Source organism: Tripterygium wilfordii, chromosome 21 (assembly GCF_013401445.1).
Source record: "Tripterygium wilfordii isolate XIE 37 chromosome 21, ASM1340144v1, whole genome shotgun sequence".
Classification (NCBI taxonomy): domain Eukaryota; kingdom Viridiplantae; phylum Streptophyta; class Magnoliopsida; order Celastrales; family Celastraceae; genus Tripterygium; species Tripterygium wilfordii.
Window position 1 is genome coordinate 2,559,794 of NC_052252.1, and position 17,712 is coordinate 2,577,505.

The 17,712-nt window shown below is 37.9% G+C and overlaps 3 protein-coding genes across 5 annotated transcripts; 1 reads left to right on the forward strand and 2 right to left on the reverse strand.

Moving 5' to 3' along the window:
* Nucleotides 1–583: 583 nt before the first annotated feature.
* On the forward strand, nucleotides 584–5,921 carry LOC119989337. Of its 2 annotated transcripts, XM_038834785.1 has the most exons (4): nucleotides 587–916; nucleotides 1,951–3,169; nucleotides 4,483–4,854; nucleotides 5,449–5,921. In XM_038834785.1, coding segments are annotated over exons 2-4 (1,419 nt in total). In that variant the 5' UTR covers nucleotides 587–916; nucleotides 1,951–2,124; the 3' UTR covers nucleotides 5,451–5,921. The 2 variants fall into 2 exon arrangements, with proteins under 2 accessions (XP_038690712.1, XP_038690713.1); XM_038834784.1 differs by lacking the exon at nucleotides 5,449–5,921 and having other exon boundaries at nucleotides 584–916; nucleotides 4,483–5,272.
* A 2,395-nt stretch (nucleotides 5,922–8,316) lies between these two features.
* LOC119987693 (stemmadenine O-acetyltransferase-like) lies at nucleotides 8,317–9,612 on the reverse strand. Its single transcript, XM_038832614.1, has one exon. It carries the CDS (start codon nucleotides 9,610–9,612, stop codon nucleotides 8,317–8,319), a length of 1,296 nt encoding a protein of 431 aa, XP_038688542.1.
* Nucleotides 9,613–11,147: 1,535 nt separating this feature from the next.
* LOC119987955 (serine/arginine-rich splicing factor SR45-like) lies at nucleotides 11,148–17,506 on the reverse strand. 2 transcript variants are annotated; one of them, XM_038832865.1, is made up of 12 exons: nucleotides 17,232–17,506; nucleotides 16,503–16,565; nucleotides 15,361–15,449; nucleotides 14,969–15,015; nucleotides 14,799–14,879; nucleotides 14,553–14,709; nucleotides 14,195–14,432; nucleotides 14,061–14,123; nucleotides 13,402–13,518; nucleotides 12,636–12,702; nucleotides 12,519–12,556; nucleotides 11,148–11,527 (listed from the first exon to the last, which is right to left on the reverse strand). In XM_038832865.1, exons 1-12 carry the CDS (start codon nucleotides 17,444–17,446, stop codon nucleotides 11,464–11,466), a joined length of 1,239 nt encoding a protein of 412 aa, XP_038688793.1. In that variant the 5' UTR covers nucleotides 17,447–17,506; the 3' UTR covers nucleotides 11,148–11,463. The 2 variants fall into 2 exon arrangements, with proteins under 2 accessions (XP_038688793.1, XP_038688794.1); XM_038832866.1 differs by having other exon boundaries at nucleotides 14,195–14,429; nucleotides 17,232–17,505.
* Nucleotides 17,507–17,712: the final 206 nt, after the last annotated feature.

Genomic DNA, 17,712 nt, shown 5'->3' on the forward strand with positions numbered 1-17,712 from the left:
AGGTGGAAGGGCCTGATAAAAGGAGGCCCAATCTGAAGAAAAATGAGTCCAAATAAAGAGTCCATAGTAATGTTGCTGGCCAGATTTGAAGATGAATACACCCAAAAATTTATGGGAGATTGCCACGGAATGGTCGTTGAAAGTAATACCAGAAGATATGAATCATGTTCAAGGAACAGTTGCTGATTGTTGCTGCAGAAGTGCCGAGGAAACAACTAACAGGGCATTTGATTGATATTTAGAAGGTGGAATAAGGTTGGGATAGAGGTGAGAATCGTTTATTCCTTTTGTTTGATTGATTTTGGGAGAATGAATTTTAATATGTGAAATCGTGTTCACTTGTTGGGTCTTACATTATCGAGCCCATAATTATGGGGAGTGTTAAGACTTGTATATCATATCAATTAGGTATAAATCATCAATATGATTTATAAATAAAGATGCAATCCCCTCAATCAAGAGAGTCAATTTAGGACAAAGCTATACAGTGCTTTTGTCCAAAGCGAACATTTTAGAGTTGTTTGGATTATATTTATACGGAACTCTTACCAAGTATCCAATTTATAACAAAAGCAAACAAAAGCAAAGAAGTAATAATAAGTCCATGTTAGCACCAGAACCATCCGTGCTTTACCGATAATCGACCACTTATCTGATCTGATTAATTAGGTATAATTAGTCAATTTTTAGAAAGGTTAGGGGTGCAAAATGCAACTGATTAATATTGTAAGGTTCCCGGTGTTATTTTCACTATATTAGCTAATGGCTTTCTGGAGACGACAACGGCAATTAGCGGGAGACAAAGAGTCCGGCATGGTGGTTGCCGATGTCGCGCAGTAACTCTTCGCAGCTCAATTCTTAATCCGCTGTGGGTTTATCATCAACATAAAGACTCTCGTTTCTTCCTTGATTGGAGGTGATTTTCAATACTCAGAGTATTCGGTTATATCTCTGTTTCTACAATGTTCATGTATTTCCGGGGATTATTTGATTTTCGTTGATTTATCGGAGATTTTATATTTTCTGTCATTACGGTTTTGGTTCTGCGTGTTTTGCGATTTTTTCCTCGATTTCTTATTTTGGTTTTAGAAGTTCCTTTCTGGGTTTAATGCTATTAGGGTTCGCTCCAATAAATTGAAATGCAAAAGGATTTTTTTGAGGTAATCAAACTCTTGACTGTTTTGTCGCATTGAGTGTATCTATTCTCACTTCCAAGATGTTGATTTTGAGGCTCTAAGCTTCATTTGAGGTGTCTACGAAGATGTTCATGATTTAGAGTGAACTTGGTTCTATCGACACTGAAAATTGTTGATTCTCTTGGAATTTGGGGTTGAAGTAGTTTTGATTACTCAAATTTTGGGAAGGAAATATTGTACAAGTAGTTTGAGATGGATATAAGTAAATTTTGGAATAATGAATAATTTACTTTATTAGAAAACCATAATCATCAAACTACATTAAAGCTATGCTCTTTCCCTATAAAAGCTCTTGGGTTCCTCTCCTTCCAAATTATCTGAAAAATGAGAGGGATGGAAGAAAGTGGTTTTTTTGATCTCACATTATCTCGAGGACAATCTTTAACTTCATCTTCCAAAGAGTTAGCAACCACCCTTCTACTTCCCATTATCTTGAGGACAATCTCCTTCGGCTTGGTAGCCCTTTACCAACGTCTGTCTGTTTTCATAGGAAGCACCGATTAGCAAATTGGAACTGGAGGTCATCTTTGAGTTTTAGTCTCTTTCTTGTTTATTGTGCTGAGGACCAATAGAACGCATGCTTCTTGATTACTTTTGTTTCTCATTGAAGATTAATTTCAGCAATATGCTGTGCATGATTCTGTTAGGCTGAATATTAGTTTCTTAATTGCCATCATTATTGAAGTCAGTGATCATTGAAATATATCATCAAAATTAATCATTCTTAATGGACATTTCTGTCATGGCCTTTCAGATTCGGAGATTTAACCATCTAAAGTGGCTCACTGCTTGTCCATTTCCCCTATGGTGTGATGACGTCATGTAAAGTGGCTCATTAGTGACTAATGTAACTTCTGCATGATTCTAGTTTTAGTAGGGTGCTCATCATCTCTCCAAGCTGTGGTGACTACCTTGTTGAAAGAATTTCATGGCAGGCAATGGTCTGCCATCTTTGGGACGTGTCAAGCTCACTGATCTCGTGCCTGCTGAAGGCCTTCCTTCTGATTCTTATAAGCAATCAGTCTTGACTTTGTCACAATCACTTGCGCAATATTCGGCTGCCATCATTCAGTTTTCAGCTAGTGATGGGGCTCTTTTAAGATCTGGTCTAGACTCTGCTCGCCTTTACTTCCATCAGAGGGCATCTTACCCAGTTGAAGATATGATTAATGGCAATGATTCTCGTGAGTGGTGCAAGACATCTGGTTACTTTGCAAATCCTCAGCTGTGGCAGGAAACCTATGATTATAGACCAGGAGTGACGCCTATGGAGCCCAACAATACATTGGAGTGCCCTCCTGCAGGTTTGCCTGATATATTTCCCATGCTTGGAAAGGCAGCTAGAGATATACTGGATGCCATAAGCTTCTATTTAAATTTACGCAGCTCTCCATTTACTGAAATACTTGATAATGTTCCCTTGAGGAGTCGGGAAGTATCTGCCTCAGTACTTTCTGTCTGCTGTCATGCAAGGCCATCGTTCCAGGGAGCACAACACCATAATTTAACAACACAAGAGGATGGTCAGCTCAGTATGTATCCTGACCATGAGCATCAAGCTGATAAAGGTCTGATATATCTTGTTAAGTCAGATAGGCCAGGTTTGCATGTGAGAGACTTCAATGGTCAGTGGATTCTCGTAGATGGAGATCTTGGTCCTCAAGAAGCTATTGTTTTCCCCGGACTTGCACTCTATCAAGCAACAGCAGGCTATGTTAACCCTGCATTGCACAGAACTGAGGTTAATGATATGCCGACTAACATTTATGGGCGCTGCTCTCTGACTTTCAAACTTATGCCTAAGTCTATGACCCATCTTAGTTGCTCAGAAATGAGAGCAGCTGGTCATGGTGTTGAAGCTCAATTCCAGCTTCCGGTACCTGTGGATGACTTCATGCAGAGATCTCACCCAACTGATCAGCTCTTTAACAGGCATAGTTTCCAGGGTTTCAATTTCCCTACGGCACAAGATGGTAGGCTGTCTTCTAAAATTTTCCATATTTAGATGGTTAATCTAGTATCATATTCCCATAATTTCGTTAACCAATTGCACTTTTTCCCCATTTCATGATATATGTAGTTATTAACACAGTAATTTAGGGCGAAAAGGATATAGTTATCATTTTTGAGCTGTCCTTTAAAGTAAAGAAAATGAATATAATTTAAATCAATTGGGGTAGGGAAGAAGGGACTGTTGAGAATAACAAACATGATGTCTACATTCTTGTTATTATCAGATCAAAAAGGTAAGATACAAGTAACTCAGTCTACTGCAATTGTTACAGCTAAATGAGTTTCTTTCTTTCTGATTCCTTCCCTTTTTTGGTTGTAGTGTTGGAAAAATTGTGATGTTTTTAATACTATTGATAAAACTCATGCTCAATCCTTAAAATTTCTCTTTTATAACTTCCGGTTTGCTCTTTCTGATGCAAACTTACACTTGTCTTTTTCTAAGTGTGAAGAACTTTGATATGTGATGTCGTACATTTTTATTTTCATGTGTGCCTCATTGTTTGCACAAAAAGTGATTCAAAGAGAAAAAATTAGAAAGCATAAATTAAATGGACTTTGCTAAATCTTACTTGAAATATATCGAACTTGCAATCCAGACGTACAATCTTGAAAAAATAGGGCCTTTAGAAGGGTGGAGTCTTCTCTTGCAAGATTGAGTACTTATGGTTTCCCAATTTACTTTTTGGTTCAATGGGGAGGTTAAGAGAGAGACAATCTTGAATCTTATGTTACATTATCCAAAATGGCTTGACAAACACAGTAATAGTGGAACTATTGCTAAGCCAAGGAGGCTTGAGAAAAAAATGCAGAACACTGAACATGTCATTCTTTTTTCCTAACACCCCTTTCTCTCTCATGTTTCTCCTTTTGCTCCATATCTCTTCATTTTTTCTGTTTCTAGTTCTGGATTTTGCATTGAATTTAGATTGGGAAGGCATTGACTTTTGATTTAGGTTATATGGGGCAATATGGAACATTTTTTATTGCATTTTTGAACAATCCAATATACTGAAGGTGACTAATTTTTTCTTGGATGTTCCCTGGTCTCCTCTCCATTTTTTTCCTTCTTTTTTTATCTCGCTTTCTGTTTGAATTGAATGGGGAAAAGGAAAGAACAAAAAAAAATTATCCAGAGGCATGTTTAATGATTTTTTTTGTTTTCTGTCTAAAAAACTCAAGATATTCTCCATAATAGGATATTCTCATTGTTTCCCTGTTTTGGACCATGGTGACGTAGGATTAGAATTATGTTCATTCTGTTCAAGTGGTACAGGATCTGCGAGGCCCATGATCAGGAGGAGGAAGACTATTTCAAAATGTAAATCTTTGCCACCTTCGAAGAGATTGAGGCTAGAGGCTCAAAGGGTTCTTAAGGAGAGGGTTCAAGACATTGCAGACAAGAAAGGCATTAAGTTAAGGTTCTGTAACTTGAAGGAATGTGAGAATCACATTCATGCCCTAGATAGTCCATGTGCAAATATCAGAATGGAGATTGGGTGGCCAGCTGGAGTGCCGTTTGTTCATCCTCATGATTTACCTAATAAGGCAAAAATTGGTTTTCTCGAAGCATATGAGCCTGGTTGGGCAGAAACTCAAGAAATGGATTTTACCGAACCCGGACAGACGGGTCAACACTCAGTTAGCTGTAATTCTCCTCTTTATCTCATATTCTTTTACTTTCCACTCACATGGATGCATACACAACTTCACATGTACATGCTGCTGACTACTAATACGAAGAAAGTGCTGGCTGTCTCAGGAATATTGCGATGCTGCTTTATTTGCACAGTTACCTCAATGTTATGTGAAGACCACAGAACCTGTACTCCACTGAGTTGGGGGAAGAAAGAACTGACTAGTTTTTTTTAATATTGTCTGATGTCAGCCAAATTGTTTGTGGTCAAATTTAGTTTTGGTCTATATTGAAATGTAAGATAATTCATGTGTTATACTTTCTAAAGAGTTGAAGAAAGAGTATGCTGTGAAACTTTCTTTTGGTCGTCTGTTTAGCCATTTGTCTGGATCTCTTATTTTCTGTTTACAAGAAATATGGTTTTAGCATCCATTGTGCATTTATATTACTTCTGTATTTAGGTTATAAAGGGCAAGTGATCTTTTCATTTCAAGCCCCTTGAAACATGATGTGATGTAATCTAATTTGTACTGAAAGATAATGCGGGGACATTCATGTATCTTTCATAGATGTTAATGGAATTTTTGTTCATTTTTGTGTCTGCAGGAATCAATGGTCACCTTTGAGCAGCTTGTGAGTAGGTTTGTGGGAAAAGTCTCCTGGATCTTGTGGTGAAACTCGAATCAATAGATAGTGGGTAGGAAATTCTGGGGGGAGATTGTCTTCTTTTCTCATCTGTTGTTTCGTCGCCATTGTTGTCCGAGCAGAGTTCTGAACTCTTTTTGACTGGCAAAGGAAATGGAAAGAGTGATAGGGACCATGTTGATTTGAATGCTCAAGAGGTGCTGGTTCATGGCAGCTTGGTGCTGGCTCTATGCTGCAATCCTGGACTTAAATACTGCTTCATGAGAAGAGAAATAGCAGTTTGAACGAATAATAGTAGAATTACTTTTGGGGTTTCCTTTGTACAGAAGTATGTGCAACTGCCCCTAATTATAGGCTGATCGTTGTTGGTTGTGGCTAATGTATTGTTTATGTATGCTAAATTCCAATAATTTATTTTGAAGCGTTTCTCGTAATCTTCTCTAGCTGTATCAAGAGCTGTTATGACTTATGAGTAAATGCTCGACTGAAACCTGTTAGTTTATTTTGAGGGATGATTTCGTTGTATTGTTAACTCGACATTTTTTTAATTGAGAATAATATCGTACAAGTTTACCAGTAAGGGTATCACTCTCAGTGAGAATCGAAATCATAATTTTTTGAATTCATACGGTTGGGTTTCAGAGTGATTCATCACTAGGTTATCTTTCAAGTGGTTAAAGTTAACTAAACTTAATATACACAAGTTTATGTTGTTTGACATGGTATTCGAATAAAGTTTCTAGCTCTCAACTTTGAACGTATATATATTTTATTTTTGGACTTTACATATAAAGACAAAAACTAAAAATTGTATTCCAACGAGGATTTGCGAACTAGACTTACAAACTTACTTAAATAGCCCTTTCTTTGTAAAAGACCAAAAGCTCTCTCCTCGTAAACTCGCGAACCAAACTTCACGACATCCTCCATCAGATCTCGACGACAAAGCTCATGCCAACAAAGACTTGCCATCAATTAGATCTCTTTCGTCGATGTGCGCTCCGTGATCTCTTTCTTCGTGTGCTTCTCCTTCTTCTTCCTTCGCTTGCTACAAAGATCGGCCTTCTTCCTCTTCCTCTATCGATCTCTTTCCTCTAGATCTTTATTCTTCAACCATATCTACGCATCTAGAGAAAGAAAATTTGAAAATTCATCTATTGAAATTATATGTGTTTGGGTCTACTGATATTATATCTGTTTCGTATTTGTTGATATTATATATGTTTTGGTATTATGTCTAAAAAGGCACATCACATTTCTTCCTTTTTTGTATTCTCTTTTTCTTCTCATTTTGATTATGATGGATCTGTTTATAATTTGTTATCTTTTTTGGATCTCTTGAAATGTTATCCTACTTATATATTAGAAACAGATAACATATCAATAGTGCGAACATACAACAAACTAACAGATTCGTGGACATGGTGGACTAAAGTCGTTCAACCATTGATCAAGGCTGTTGACCCACCAAAACGAAGTGTCGAATCATCGAAGCACCACAGCTAACACCTAGCCATCATTTGCCGTCGTCAGCTGCTGATTCCCCCTGATTTTGACCTTGGAGTCGCAGCCAACCGTTTCGATCACTAGAGATGCCGCTGCCGCAAGCCACCACCACGAGAGGTACCCCAGACCTAGGTGTACCATTCCCACCCATTGGCTGACGAGAAGAGGAAGCTCATATTTGGGTGTCTAATAGGATAGAAGACAAGATGATGATATTTCTGTCAATAAAATCAAATTTTCTAACTTTTCGTCATTTATGGACTTTATTGAATATAATTTATTTGAGTGTCTTTATTGGAACAAAACTTTTAGTGAAAAGACTTATCTCTAATTTTGCCTATATTTTTTGTTGTGCTTTCGCATGCCGCTGTCCTCGGTGGCTTTTGAGGGTGGTGGCAACACCACAAACAACTTCTCATGTTATCCTCGTCTTATGGTCCCCGAATTTTTTTAGCCTCATGGCTTGAGAAATCTATTAGTCTCATAACTCCTAAATCTTGTTAATCTTCTGGATCCTGAATCCTATAAGCCTCATGGATCCTAAATCCAGTTAGGCTCTGCTTGGAAGGTAGGTTTTGGTGGGTTGGGAAACTTTGGGTGGAGAAGAGTTTAGAAGAGTTGGGTTGGGAGGAGTTAGAAAAAGTAGGGTTTAGGATTTGGAACTACTTGTTTGGGAGGAACATATTTGCTAGCACTAGATGAGAAATCCACATTCACTCTCATACACGTCAATAATATTATCCGTTTTTTCTCGTGAATACGTTGGGCCAACACGACTTTCTTTCTACTTGGCCCAATTACTATAAGCCAAAACCCAACTCACCGGGTTAAAGTCCAACTATTATGATCAAAGCTCAACTCACTTGGGTTAGGAAAAATCCTTATTAGTTTGTAAAAGGGTGGACTTTTCTAATTAACCACTCGGTTGGGACATTCTCAACTGATGTGGTATTCTAACTATTTAACATATATCACCAATTTTCTCTTTTCTTTTCTTTCTTTAGTTTTTCCCTTTTTAAAATGGGGAGGAGAGAACGGAAAAATCTCAAATATATTAATGCAAAACTTAGCATACATAGAAAACAGGGGGAAAAAAACATCAAAAGTACACAATTAAAAGAAACTAGCTAACAAGCTTGTTCTTTATTTTGTTTTTTTTTTTGAAAGGAAAAGGGGAAATTCAAACTCTGGTCACTCTGGTGATAAACATCATTCTTACCGTTACAACTAGTGGCTCGGATATTGTTTCTTTATTTTGCTGAAATGGCATCAAAAGGAGGTTATCAATTCTTGATATCCCGAGAGTACTGCTGCTAATTAACTTCAAACAATACTGGGACTGAAAGTGGCGAATTCAAGCAATTCTTCATTGCCTTCCAAAACCGCCATCTCTTCTTCAACCAACACTAGTATCACTTCAACTGATCCATCACCCTCGCTTGTATTGTTTAAGGTGACGAAATTCGACACAGAGGCCATGACGTTTGTAAACCATATAGGTTTTCCCCACCCGAAATCAGCTTCGTACACAGGCATTTCGCACGAAATAGTCAGAAAAAAGGAGTGTGCATTCTTTTCCCTTACCAAACTCATCATCTCTTCATTTAATTCCGCAAATATATTTTCTCCTTTCTTAACCTTGAATTCATTTGCCACTCTTCTTAGTTTAAGAACTAAAGAGTGCAGATCTATCTCCTCGTCTCCCTCTAATTCCGCGACCGTAGCCAATGGTGCTAAGAGATTTCCAACCGAGGTTTCGGATATCGGAGGAGAAAATCTCCGTCGCATGTCTACAGACTGGCCACATATGTATACGCCCGATTCCCTTCCGAGTGATCTTGCCGCTGTAATTATACATTTCCAAATATGTGCCCCGACGACTTCTATTGTCGTCGGGTTTTCCACACCTTCACCGGCGATTTTAGCCTTGAGCGCCGCTATACTCGAAGGAGTGAAAATGAACCTTCTCCTCACGCATTGCTTGATAGGAGGAAATTCAAAAGCCGGGATTTGAGAATCTTGGGGAGGAAAAAGAGACGATGCGATGGTTAGGTCCGGGAGGGTTCCGTCGTCTGAGCCACGAACTATAGAAGCCCATTTGTTGATGAATGTAAAATAGGTGACTCCATCAACGATCTTGTGGGAAAGGCAGAACGCCATGGCGACGCCACCACATTGGAAATAGTTGGCTTGAACAAGCACTAAACTAGACTCGGTTGTCACGGGGGTTGTAAACTTGGCCGGAATGAGTCCCTCAAATTGTTGGATATCCGGGTTTCTGAGGTGGTCGGATAAAGAACAATTGATTCGAGCTTCCACAAACTCAGCCCCCTCGTCGTTGCATTCGATGGAGAGGTGGTCTTTGATTCTCCCCGCGAGTGGGTAGTACTGAGTGAGAGCTTCTGATAACGATTGCTTCAGAAGTTGCGATCTTTGATTAAGAATACGGTCAGTGATATGTTCTCCATTGGCAGCGTAGAAAAGAACGATGGGAACATAGTTTGTGACCAATACTTGATCCAGAAGAGAAATTTTGTGGATTTTGAGATTTGGAGGAGTGGGAGAGGATGGTTTGATGGTTTCTCTTTGAATGATCTCAACCTTCATTGTAGAAGCCATTAAATTTCTTAAAAAGGTTATTGGGATGACTGTATCTGTTTAGTTATGGCTCTCTCTCTTACACAATGCTTTTATAAAGGAAGTCTGGTCAGAAAAAGGCAGCTGGATCTCACATTTTTATACACACACATTTGCTATAGAGGAAGTCTGGTCAGGAATGGGCAGCTGGATCTCACAGTTTGATCTACTTGATCACTTTGATTTCATACATGTGGAACTCCATCCAGTGAGTCCCACTTATCAAAAACACTCAAAAAGGAAAAGAAAATCAAGTGAAAACAAAGTCAAGATACTGCAGCTCATAATTTAAGTATTGGATTGTTGATTGTCCACATGTTCCCTGCATTTCAACCTTGTTTTTCTTTAATCCAATAATCCTAGGAAGTGTGCTACCATAATGTAGCATCCATACGTTGAGGCATAAGCCCCAACAATTCATTACATAAAAGCAAAGTTACACCTAATACTGTGATAACAGCCTAAGAAATTACAAACCAAAGCTAAAAAAAATAGGCACCAGGACACGAGAACAACGGAAAACACAAACAAATGACAACACCAGGATGAGAATACTGTCCTAAGTGAAACCGGACAGACTAAAATAACACTCCCAGAATGAACCCCAAAAGGCTAAACAATATAAACTTTTAAGAAAAATAGATTAAATTAATCACGATAGATTAATGAAACAAAAACCAAATTAATAGCGAGAAATTTATGAAACAAAAATCAAATGTATTGAGTTCATGGCTTGTCAAGTCGATGGATTAGAGCAGAAAGTTCTCAAACCACCGTTTAGCATGATCTTTCAAAGAGAATTAAAAAAAAATTTAATCTTAAAACTTTTGGAAGCATGTAACATCACCAAAAATGACATACACCAACTCAAACTCACGCACATGTGAGCAAGAGTTTTCCGATTCCATACAAGAATTGTCATCCACTTATATTTGAATTTATTTTTTTGTTTCGCACAAAACCTATTACCTATATCTTTTTTTTGTTGACCTAAATGCTACACATTTACCATTTTTATGAAAAAAAAAATCCTTTTGGGCCCACAATGGGCCACACAAGGCTCCAATAGGGAAAGTTGAAACACTCATTTAATCCTAATCAGGGCAAATGGCCTACTTGCCCTTTTATCCTCTGTAATGGGTTGATAAATGTATTCCCAATATCTTCCGAACCGGTTGTGCAAAATGCTTGGCGTATGCAAGTACAAAAAATAAGACACCATGGCCTTCCATCGTAAGTCAATCCTTAAAAATTTAAAATGCTTAATTGAAACCATTTATATCCAGAGATTGAACCATAATGAAATAGGTTTGGTTTTCTTGATGGAATTTTTAGAACCAATAACACAAGAAGAGTAAAGCACACATCCCTGACATAGAGATCATCCTTGTTTTAATCACATTAGCAAGAAAAATAGAAGACCACAACACTTAATCCTGCTAATCCAGTAGAAGCTTTGGTCTTTTTACATCCAGGAGAGAACCAAACTTTTCCAAGCAGCAAAAAGTGGAAAGAAATAAAAACATTGCCAAAATGAGCCAAGATATGCACCAAGTAGCGATTTAAGCAATTTCCAGAATTAATGAGAAAATACAAGGTCTAAATCATACAGCCACCATCAAACATAACACAGGAAATACGGACAAATGTTCCTAAAACTACCACCTAAAAGCAACACTTGATACAGAGATGCTAAGTTCCACCATAGTTTTTCTCCAATGCATTGATACTGTCGAGAGAGATGAGTTTCACCCACACACACGCAAACACAAAATGGGGGGTGGTAGAAGAAAGAATCGGGGCAGAGGGGACAAGGACATCAGCAGAAATTACCTATGGCTTACGAGGCGGCGACGTACTGCTGCTGCTCTTGCTACTACTCCTTCCTCTCATAGGCCTACACAAGAACCACATTTCATCACAACAGAATAATATTACAAGAAGAATACACAAAAACTGCCACCGTGTGTTCAGTCTTGCATGCACTGAAGAACCAAAGCCAACAGATTATTCTACTGTGTCAAAGAAAAATAATTGAGATCATTAGATGAGCTCCCCTGATGGTTTGCTACAACTCAGGAGCCCACCGCCTAGGTTCCCCTTTGCCCACCTGATCCAATTATTATGAGGCTATATTGTACTTCTAAATTTTAGCTTTCTTACTTCGGGCTACGTCTTCACGAACCTCCCTCTTAGTTTCTTACAATCTTCCCCAGCCTCCCTAGCGCTAATTTTCTTTGAAAAGAGCAATGAGGGGAAAATGCCATTCATGTGCATATATTGAACACGTGTTCATAAAGGTTATTCGGTTCAGTTTCCAGGTCCACAGATTTGGGAGTTCTGTTTGACTAGTCTTTCTTTAAATCAACGTAAGCATGCAAGCGCCATTTTAATGATGGAAAATATCACAAGCTTCGGAAAATGATTAATTGAAAACAAATAAACAATACCAGGAAAATAAAAAACAAAGAGCTCTTTCTTTTTGAAATGTTGGAACACCTCAATAGATGTGTTCATCAAAATAAAATCATCTTGAGTGGGAAACAAGTAACAAGTTGCTATGTTATCTTAATATGATGAGAATGCTGTGACGAGTTCATCAAAATATAATCATCTTGAGTGGAAAAAGATTTCAAACAAGCCCACTAAAACTGTAAAATTATATTCATGCATATATTTATGTTACATATATGTATATGCAATTATTTTACATATGCAAGTAAAAAACAAGCCTTGGCATGAGGCAATGTCCATGTACATAAATCAGTAATCATACCGAGTTAAAACTGGGAAGACAGAGTTATGCCTTGACAATTTTTAAATTTATTTTCCAAATTTTCAATCTCCTTTTTTTGTTCAACTGATTATGAAAAATAAAAAAGTATTACCTTCTAGGACTGCGACTCCTTGAGATTCTCCGGGTTACCTGTTAAATTCAGGTCGAGTCAAATAATATATAAATAATTAAATAGTGACAAAGGGTCTCACAAAAGAAAACGACAAACCTTGCTTGGACTAGGAGATCCAGAATACGAAGAAGATCTCCTGCGTCTCATAGGTGGTCCTCGGCCTCTGTTGCACACAAACATACCACATAGTGAGCAATACATGCTTAGAAATGCTTTTTTTAATTACTAGATACAATATTTTTTATTTCATTGATGGACTATACATGCAAAACCAGGATGCCAAAGAGGTTCGGAGTAGCCTTCAACATACAATACAATATGCTCACAAAATCATAGGACATGAAAATCAAAACATGTTTTCTGCCACAAATTTGCATGTCCATACACACACACAAACTAAGAAATTGTAGCCCTATGCATTCGATCAGATGTTAGACAGAGACATATTCACATATACTTAGAACCCCTGTAAAAACTAATGTTCCTGACTACCACCATTTCCAATTTCTCTCCTCTAAAAAATATGGCCTCATTTGGGCAAGTATAAATAAGACCATAAAGGAAACGGAAAATCGTCAAATACCAAAAAGGAGAGTCAGCTGAGGGCCTGAGGCCCTCTGTTGTTTTTCTTGTTGTTCTTGTTCCCTTTCTGATGGCACTATCTTTGTGCCCTGGAATAAATTTTCTTGTGCACAAAAAAATCCATCTATAAAGTTACTCTATGAGCCATAATGCCATTTAAATTTTAAAAAAATAACTAACACTAAGTAACACAAAAGAAGAACAGAAGAAAGAAAAATATAACATGATAAGGATCAAGAAAATAAACATATAACAAAAGATATAGATACTTAGATGTTACCTCCGAGGTGAGATAGATCTTGAACGCGAGCGAAGAGGCCTACGAATTGGAGAACGGCTACGCCTACGACTGAATGGTGACCTTCTAGGTGGACTCCGGGCCCTTCTAGGAGGCGAACTGAGCAAACGAGAACAACATATAAGACACTATCTGATCACATACGAACAGCATTCTACTACACATGACATATAAATCACTAGACAACAGACTTATATGCTGCAATTTTAAATACAAAAGAAACTTTATCTGCTGCAATAAGTATTGCAATATTACTTTTTTCACATTTACTATTCTCTGTTTACACCTTCCCTAAAGGAGTTTCCAATTTCATGTTGCAGCCAAATGTTTCCATGTTGTACACAGGTCCATGTGTAGGAGTAAGTCACATCCACTATTTTCTAATTAAAGTCAACAGCCAAAGAGTTTTTCCCTTAATATCAGCAAATGCTAGTGAGATTTTTATGAAAGCATGCAAATGATGCAAGAAGTTATAGAATGCTATAAGAATAAGAAACCATAAGACGTCTCCCATAACCATTCCTGAGATTCTTCAAGCTTGTCTTTTTTAATCTACAGTCTATTAGATCCCTATATAACGAGTTGAAATCAATCCAGATACAGATTCAAAACAAACCTTAAAAATTAATAACCCTACTTACCGGCGTTGGGGTGGAGGCGAACGTCTACGAATGGGACTGCCACGTACCCTACGGAGAGAGGGCCTATAAAACCCACAGTTAGTCTCCCAATTTCAGAACTCATTTAATACAACTAGCAGCAACAAGCAGCAAACCTTGGAGGTGATCTTTGCCGCCTCAGAGGAGACGGAGAACGACCCCTTGGTGGTGATGCAGGTCTGCGCCTAGGAGGTGCCTCACCACGGCGATAAGGGGACTCTACACGACGACGACCTGGAGATTTGGTATGCCGTCGTGGAGGAGAATCAGGGTGCCGTTTCGGAGATCCTCCTCTTCGAGCTACAGGAGATCTTCTTCTAGGTGAAGGTAAAGGTTTTCTCTGAGGCGATGCTGCTGACAAGAAATCATAGATAAATTATTACACCATGAACAATTATCAAAGATCATTGATATTTAATTTAATATTAATTATGTACAAAAAAATATTATACTGATTTGCAACAGGAGGGATACATTCTCTCTGCCGTTCTGGCACATCTTTCTCAATATCGGCATCGGTTTTTGTTGCATCTCTTTTTGGAGCACTAGCAACGGCTTTTGGCAATGGGGAGAGCTTCTGCCGCGGAGGTAAGGTGAACTTTGCTCGAACAACATTCCCATCAATTTGGGCCTGAATTAACAAAACAAATACTATCATCTCTGAATGTGAATGTTATCAATCCAGCAAGTGATACACTTCCATATCTTAATCAAACCTACTCCATCCATGTGCAATAGGGCCTTCTCTGCATCTGCTCTAGATTTGAACTCAACATAACCATATCCTCTTGGAAGATTAACCTATAGTAAAGATTAAAGAAAGAAGCAAGAAGCATTAAACACAGGAGAACATATACTCCAAAATGATTGTGCAACATGATTGAACTTACATTGCGGTCCATTGCCAGCTCCACATAAACAACTTCACCGAAGTTGCCTAAAAATCAAGGGCCCAAAATATATTAGAATAATAAACATACCAGTAAGATAGAATGGATTTAACAAGAAAATGTTCTTTTAATTATCACCCTTAACAAGATAAACCACAAGCTTCCCTGAACAATCAATTAATATTTAAGCACAAACAAGTGCACTACCCACCCAATGCCATAACTTATACAATTTTGAATTCCAAAAAAAAGGTATACAACTACAAAATATATGGCTCCAAACTTAATGGTTTCCGCATTTGGCTCCAAACTTAGGTTGCCGGATAAATCATTTTCTTGTTTGAAAAGAAAACAGAAATCCAAGCTTGAAAAAAAATGAGTAGAGAACATACTGAATATTTCTTTCAAATGTCCTTCATTCACATTCCTGCTGAGCGAGTCAATGTGAAGAACAAGAGATTCACTAGTGGGAGAGACTTTCCTGAAATCAGTTTACGCCCACATAAGATATAAGCAGAAACATATGATGGAACATTTAATACTTTGGGTACTTTCTCAGCAATGAATTAATCTTAGAAGGCCATTGGACCATGGATAGACGTGTACTTAAACAAGATATCTCACAATCAAGACTGCAAATTGCAAAATAAAACATGAAAGTAAGTAAGAATCAGGTTGATTTTTTGCCTTTTATAGTAATAAAGACTTTTACTGGCATAAAAGACAAAATTTTTTGGGATAACTAATGGTTTTTCAACTTAAAATCTCCTTTCCTCAATCTCAAGCAGTATTCTTCACTTGCATTTGGTCTTGTTTTGTAATTTTGCAGAACCATTAAAAGTTCCGCATATTGCCATATTCCCAATCCAGTGCTTATCTAAATAAGTAACTACTAAAATTTACAAGCTATCTCGACATTAATCATACGAACATATTTTACCACCAAAGAATTTTTATCTTGATCTAATTTCTAAAGAACTGGAAAAGTGGAAATTGAACAATAATGACTCCCTCATTAGACATCCTCCCTAAAAATAAACCTCTGAACCTTCCCCGATTTCAAAATTAGTATGGCCAAAACATTCTGCCCAACATTGCCTTATTTATCACATGCACACAATCCAATAGTTCCTCTCTACTCTCTAGAGAGAAACTGTGCTGCTCCCAGTGAAGCTCTGAATATATACCTTTTTTAGCGCAAAAGAAATATTTTATTAAGGGGAACAAAGATAGTACCAAAAACTGGTTTAACTGAGTTCCCTTCTCAGCAAAGCATCTGATAGTATTTTTTGCCCGCTACAAATTCATAATCATTAATCTATATAAAAAATTTAATTGACGATCACAATAGAGCTGCCTTTTATGGAAGTAGAATAAAGAACAGGGCTAACAGGCAAAGGATAGGTGACTAAACCAAATCTTTAGACAAGCATGTGGAAGATATACAGAAAATAAACAAACTAAACTAATAAATAAATAGATAAAAAAGAAAATTTGGGTAATGATTATACTAATAGTTTGGAAAGAACTCTACCTTGGGGGCGGAGATTTCTTAGATGGTGGGGGTGGGGAGCGACCTCGCTTAGGAACATCAGGACTGTTGACCAAAAGGAAAACAATGGATGAAAAGGAGCATTAAGAAAAGATTTTAAAAAAATAACAAGTTCCAAATATGCAGATAAGCTAAAGCATGGCTGGTCACCAAAGTTTCGAACCAGAAAGACGACCCTGATTTATATGGCAAGTCAAGCCACATGTGCCCCCCATCAAACTATTTAATTTTGAATTTTCTCTCTCCCAATATTTTTCAACAATTACAGGGAGCATTGGCACATGATTCACATTCTACAGCTACAGCCATCAACAAATTGCACAGCAAAAATACTAACATAGAAGGACAAAACTTAAAAAGAAAGCAGGACATGATTCCACAATACCAAAATTTTATTCTCAGTCCAGCTGTAGCAGAATTGGTACAAGATTTGAAACTCAATTGTTACACTCTCTCATCAAACCAGTATATGCAGGGACAATAAGAATAAACAATTTCCAAAATCCAAAAGATATTACACTTTCAAACGAAATTATAAAGCGTAAAGGCTCTAATCAAAACCAGTAGAATAACATTTTCCGACTCAGATATGCCAATGCCATTGGCCTACTCCTCCTTTGAACAACCACTAAGACCAAGAGACATAAAAATAATAAAAGCTCAAACGTCATCGCCAATAAAAATTACAAAAACCACAAACAAAACACCGACCTTTTGCGTTGAGGAGGAGGGCTGCGGCTAAGAGAGCTGAAACTCCGAGAAGGAGAGGTGGACGAGCTGGAAAAGGATTTGGAGCGGGACCTAGAGCGCGACAACGATCGAGACCGAGAGGAGGACACAGATCGGGAACGGGACCTAGAACGAGAGGATGAGCCCGAAACGGACCCGGAAGGCGGCGAGCGTCGGCCTTTGTTCTGCTTCGCCATGGCTGGGGTAGTAGAGGACTGAGAGTGAACCAATCCTCGATAAGCCCTAGTGACACAACCACGAAGCGAGAAAAAAAAAGGCTCTGAACGTTGATTTGGGCCTTCGATAGACAAAACAGGGCCAATGAGGATTTATGTGAGGCCCAATTCAGACGGCCCAAGTCATTAGGCCTAGATTGAAGTCTTAATTTTCAAATTGATTTTCATTTTACTAATATTATTCATGTAATGAGAAAGATAATAAACGTAGTGGAAATGGAGGCTTA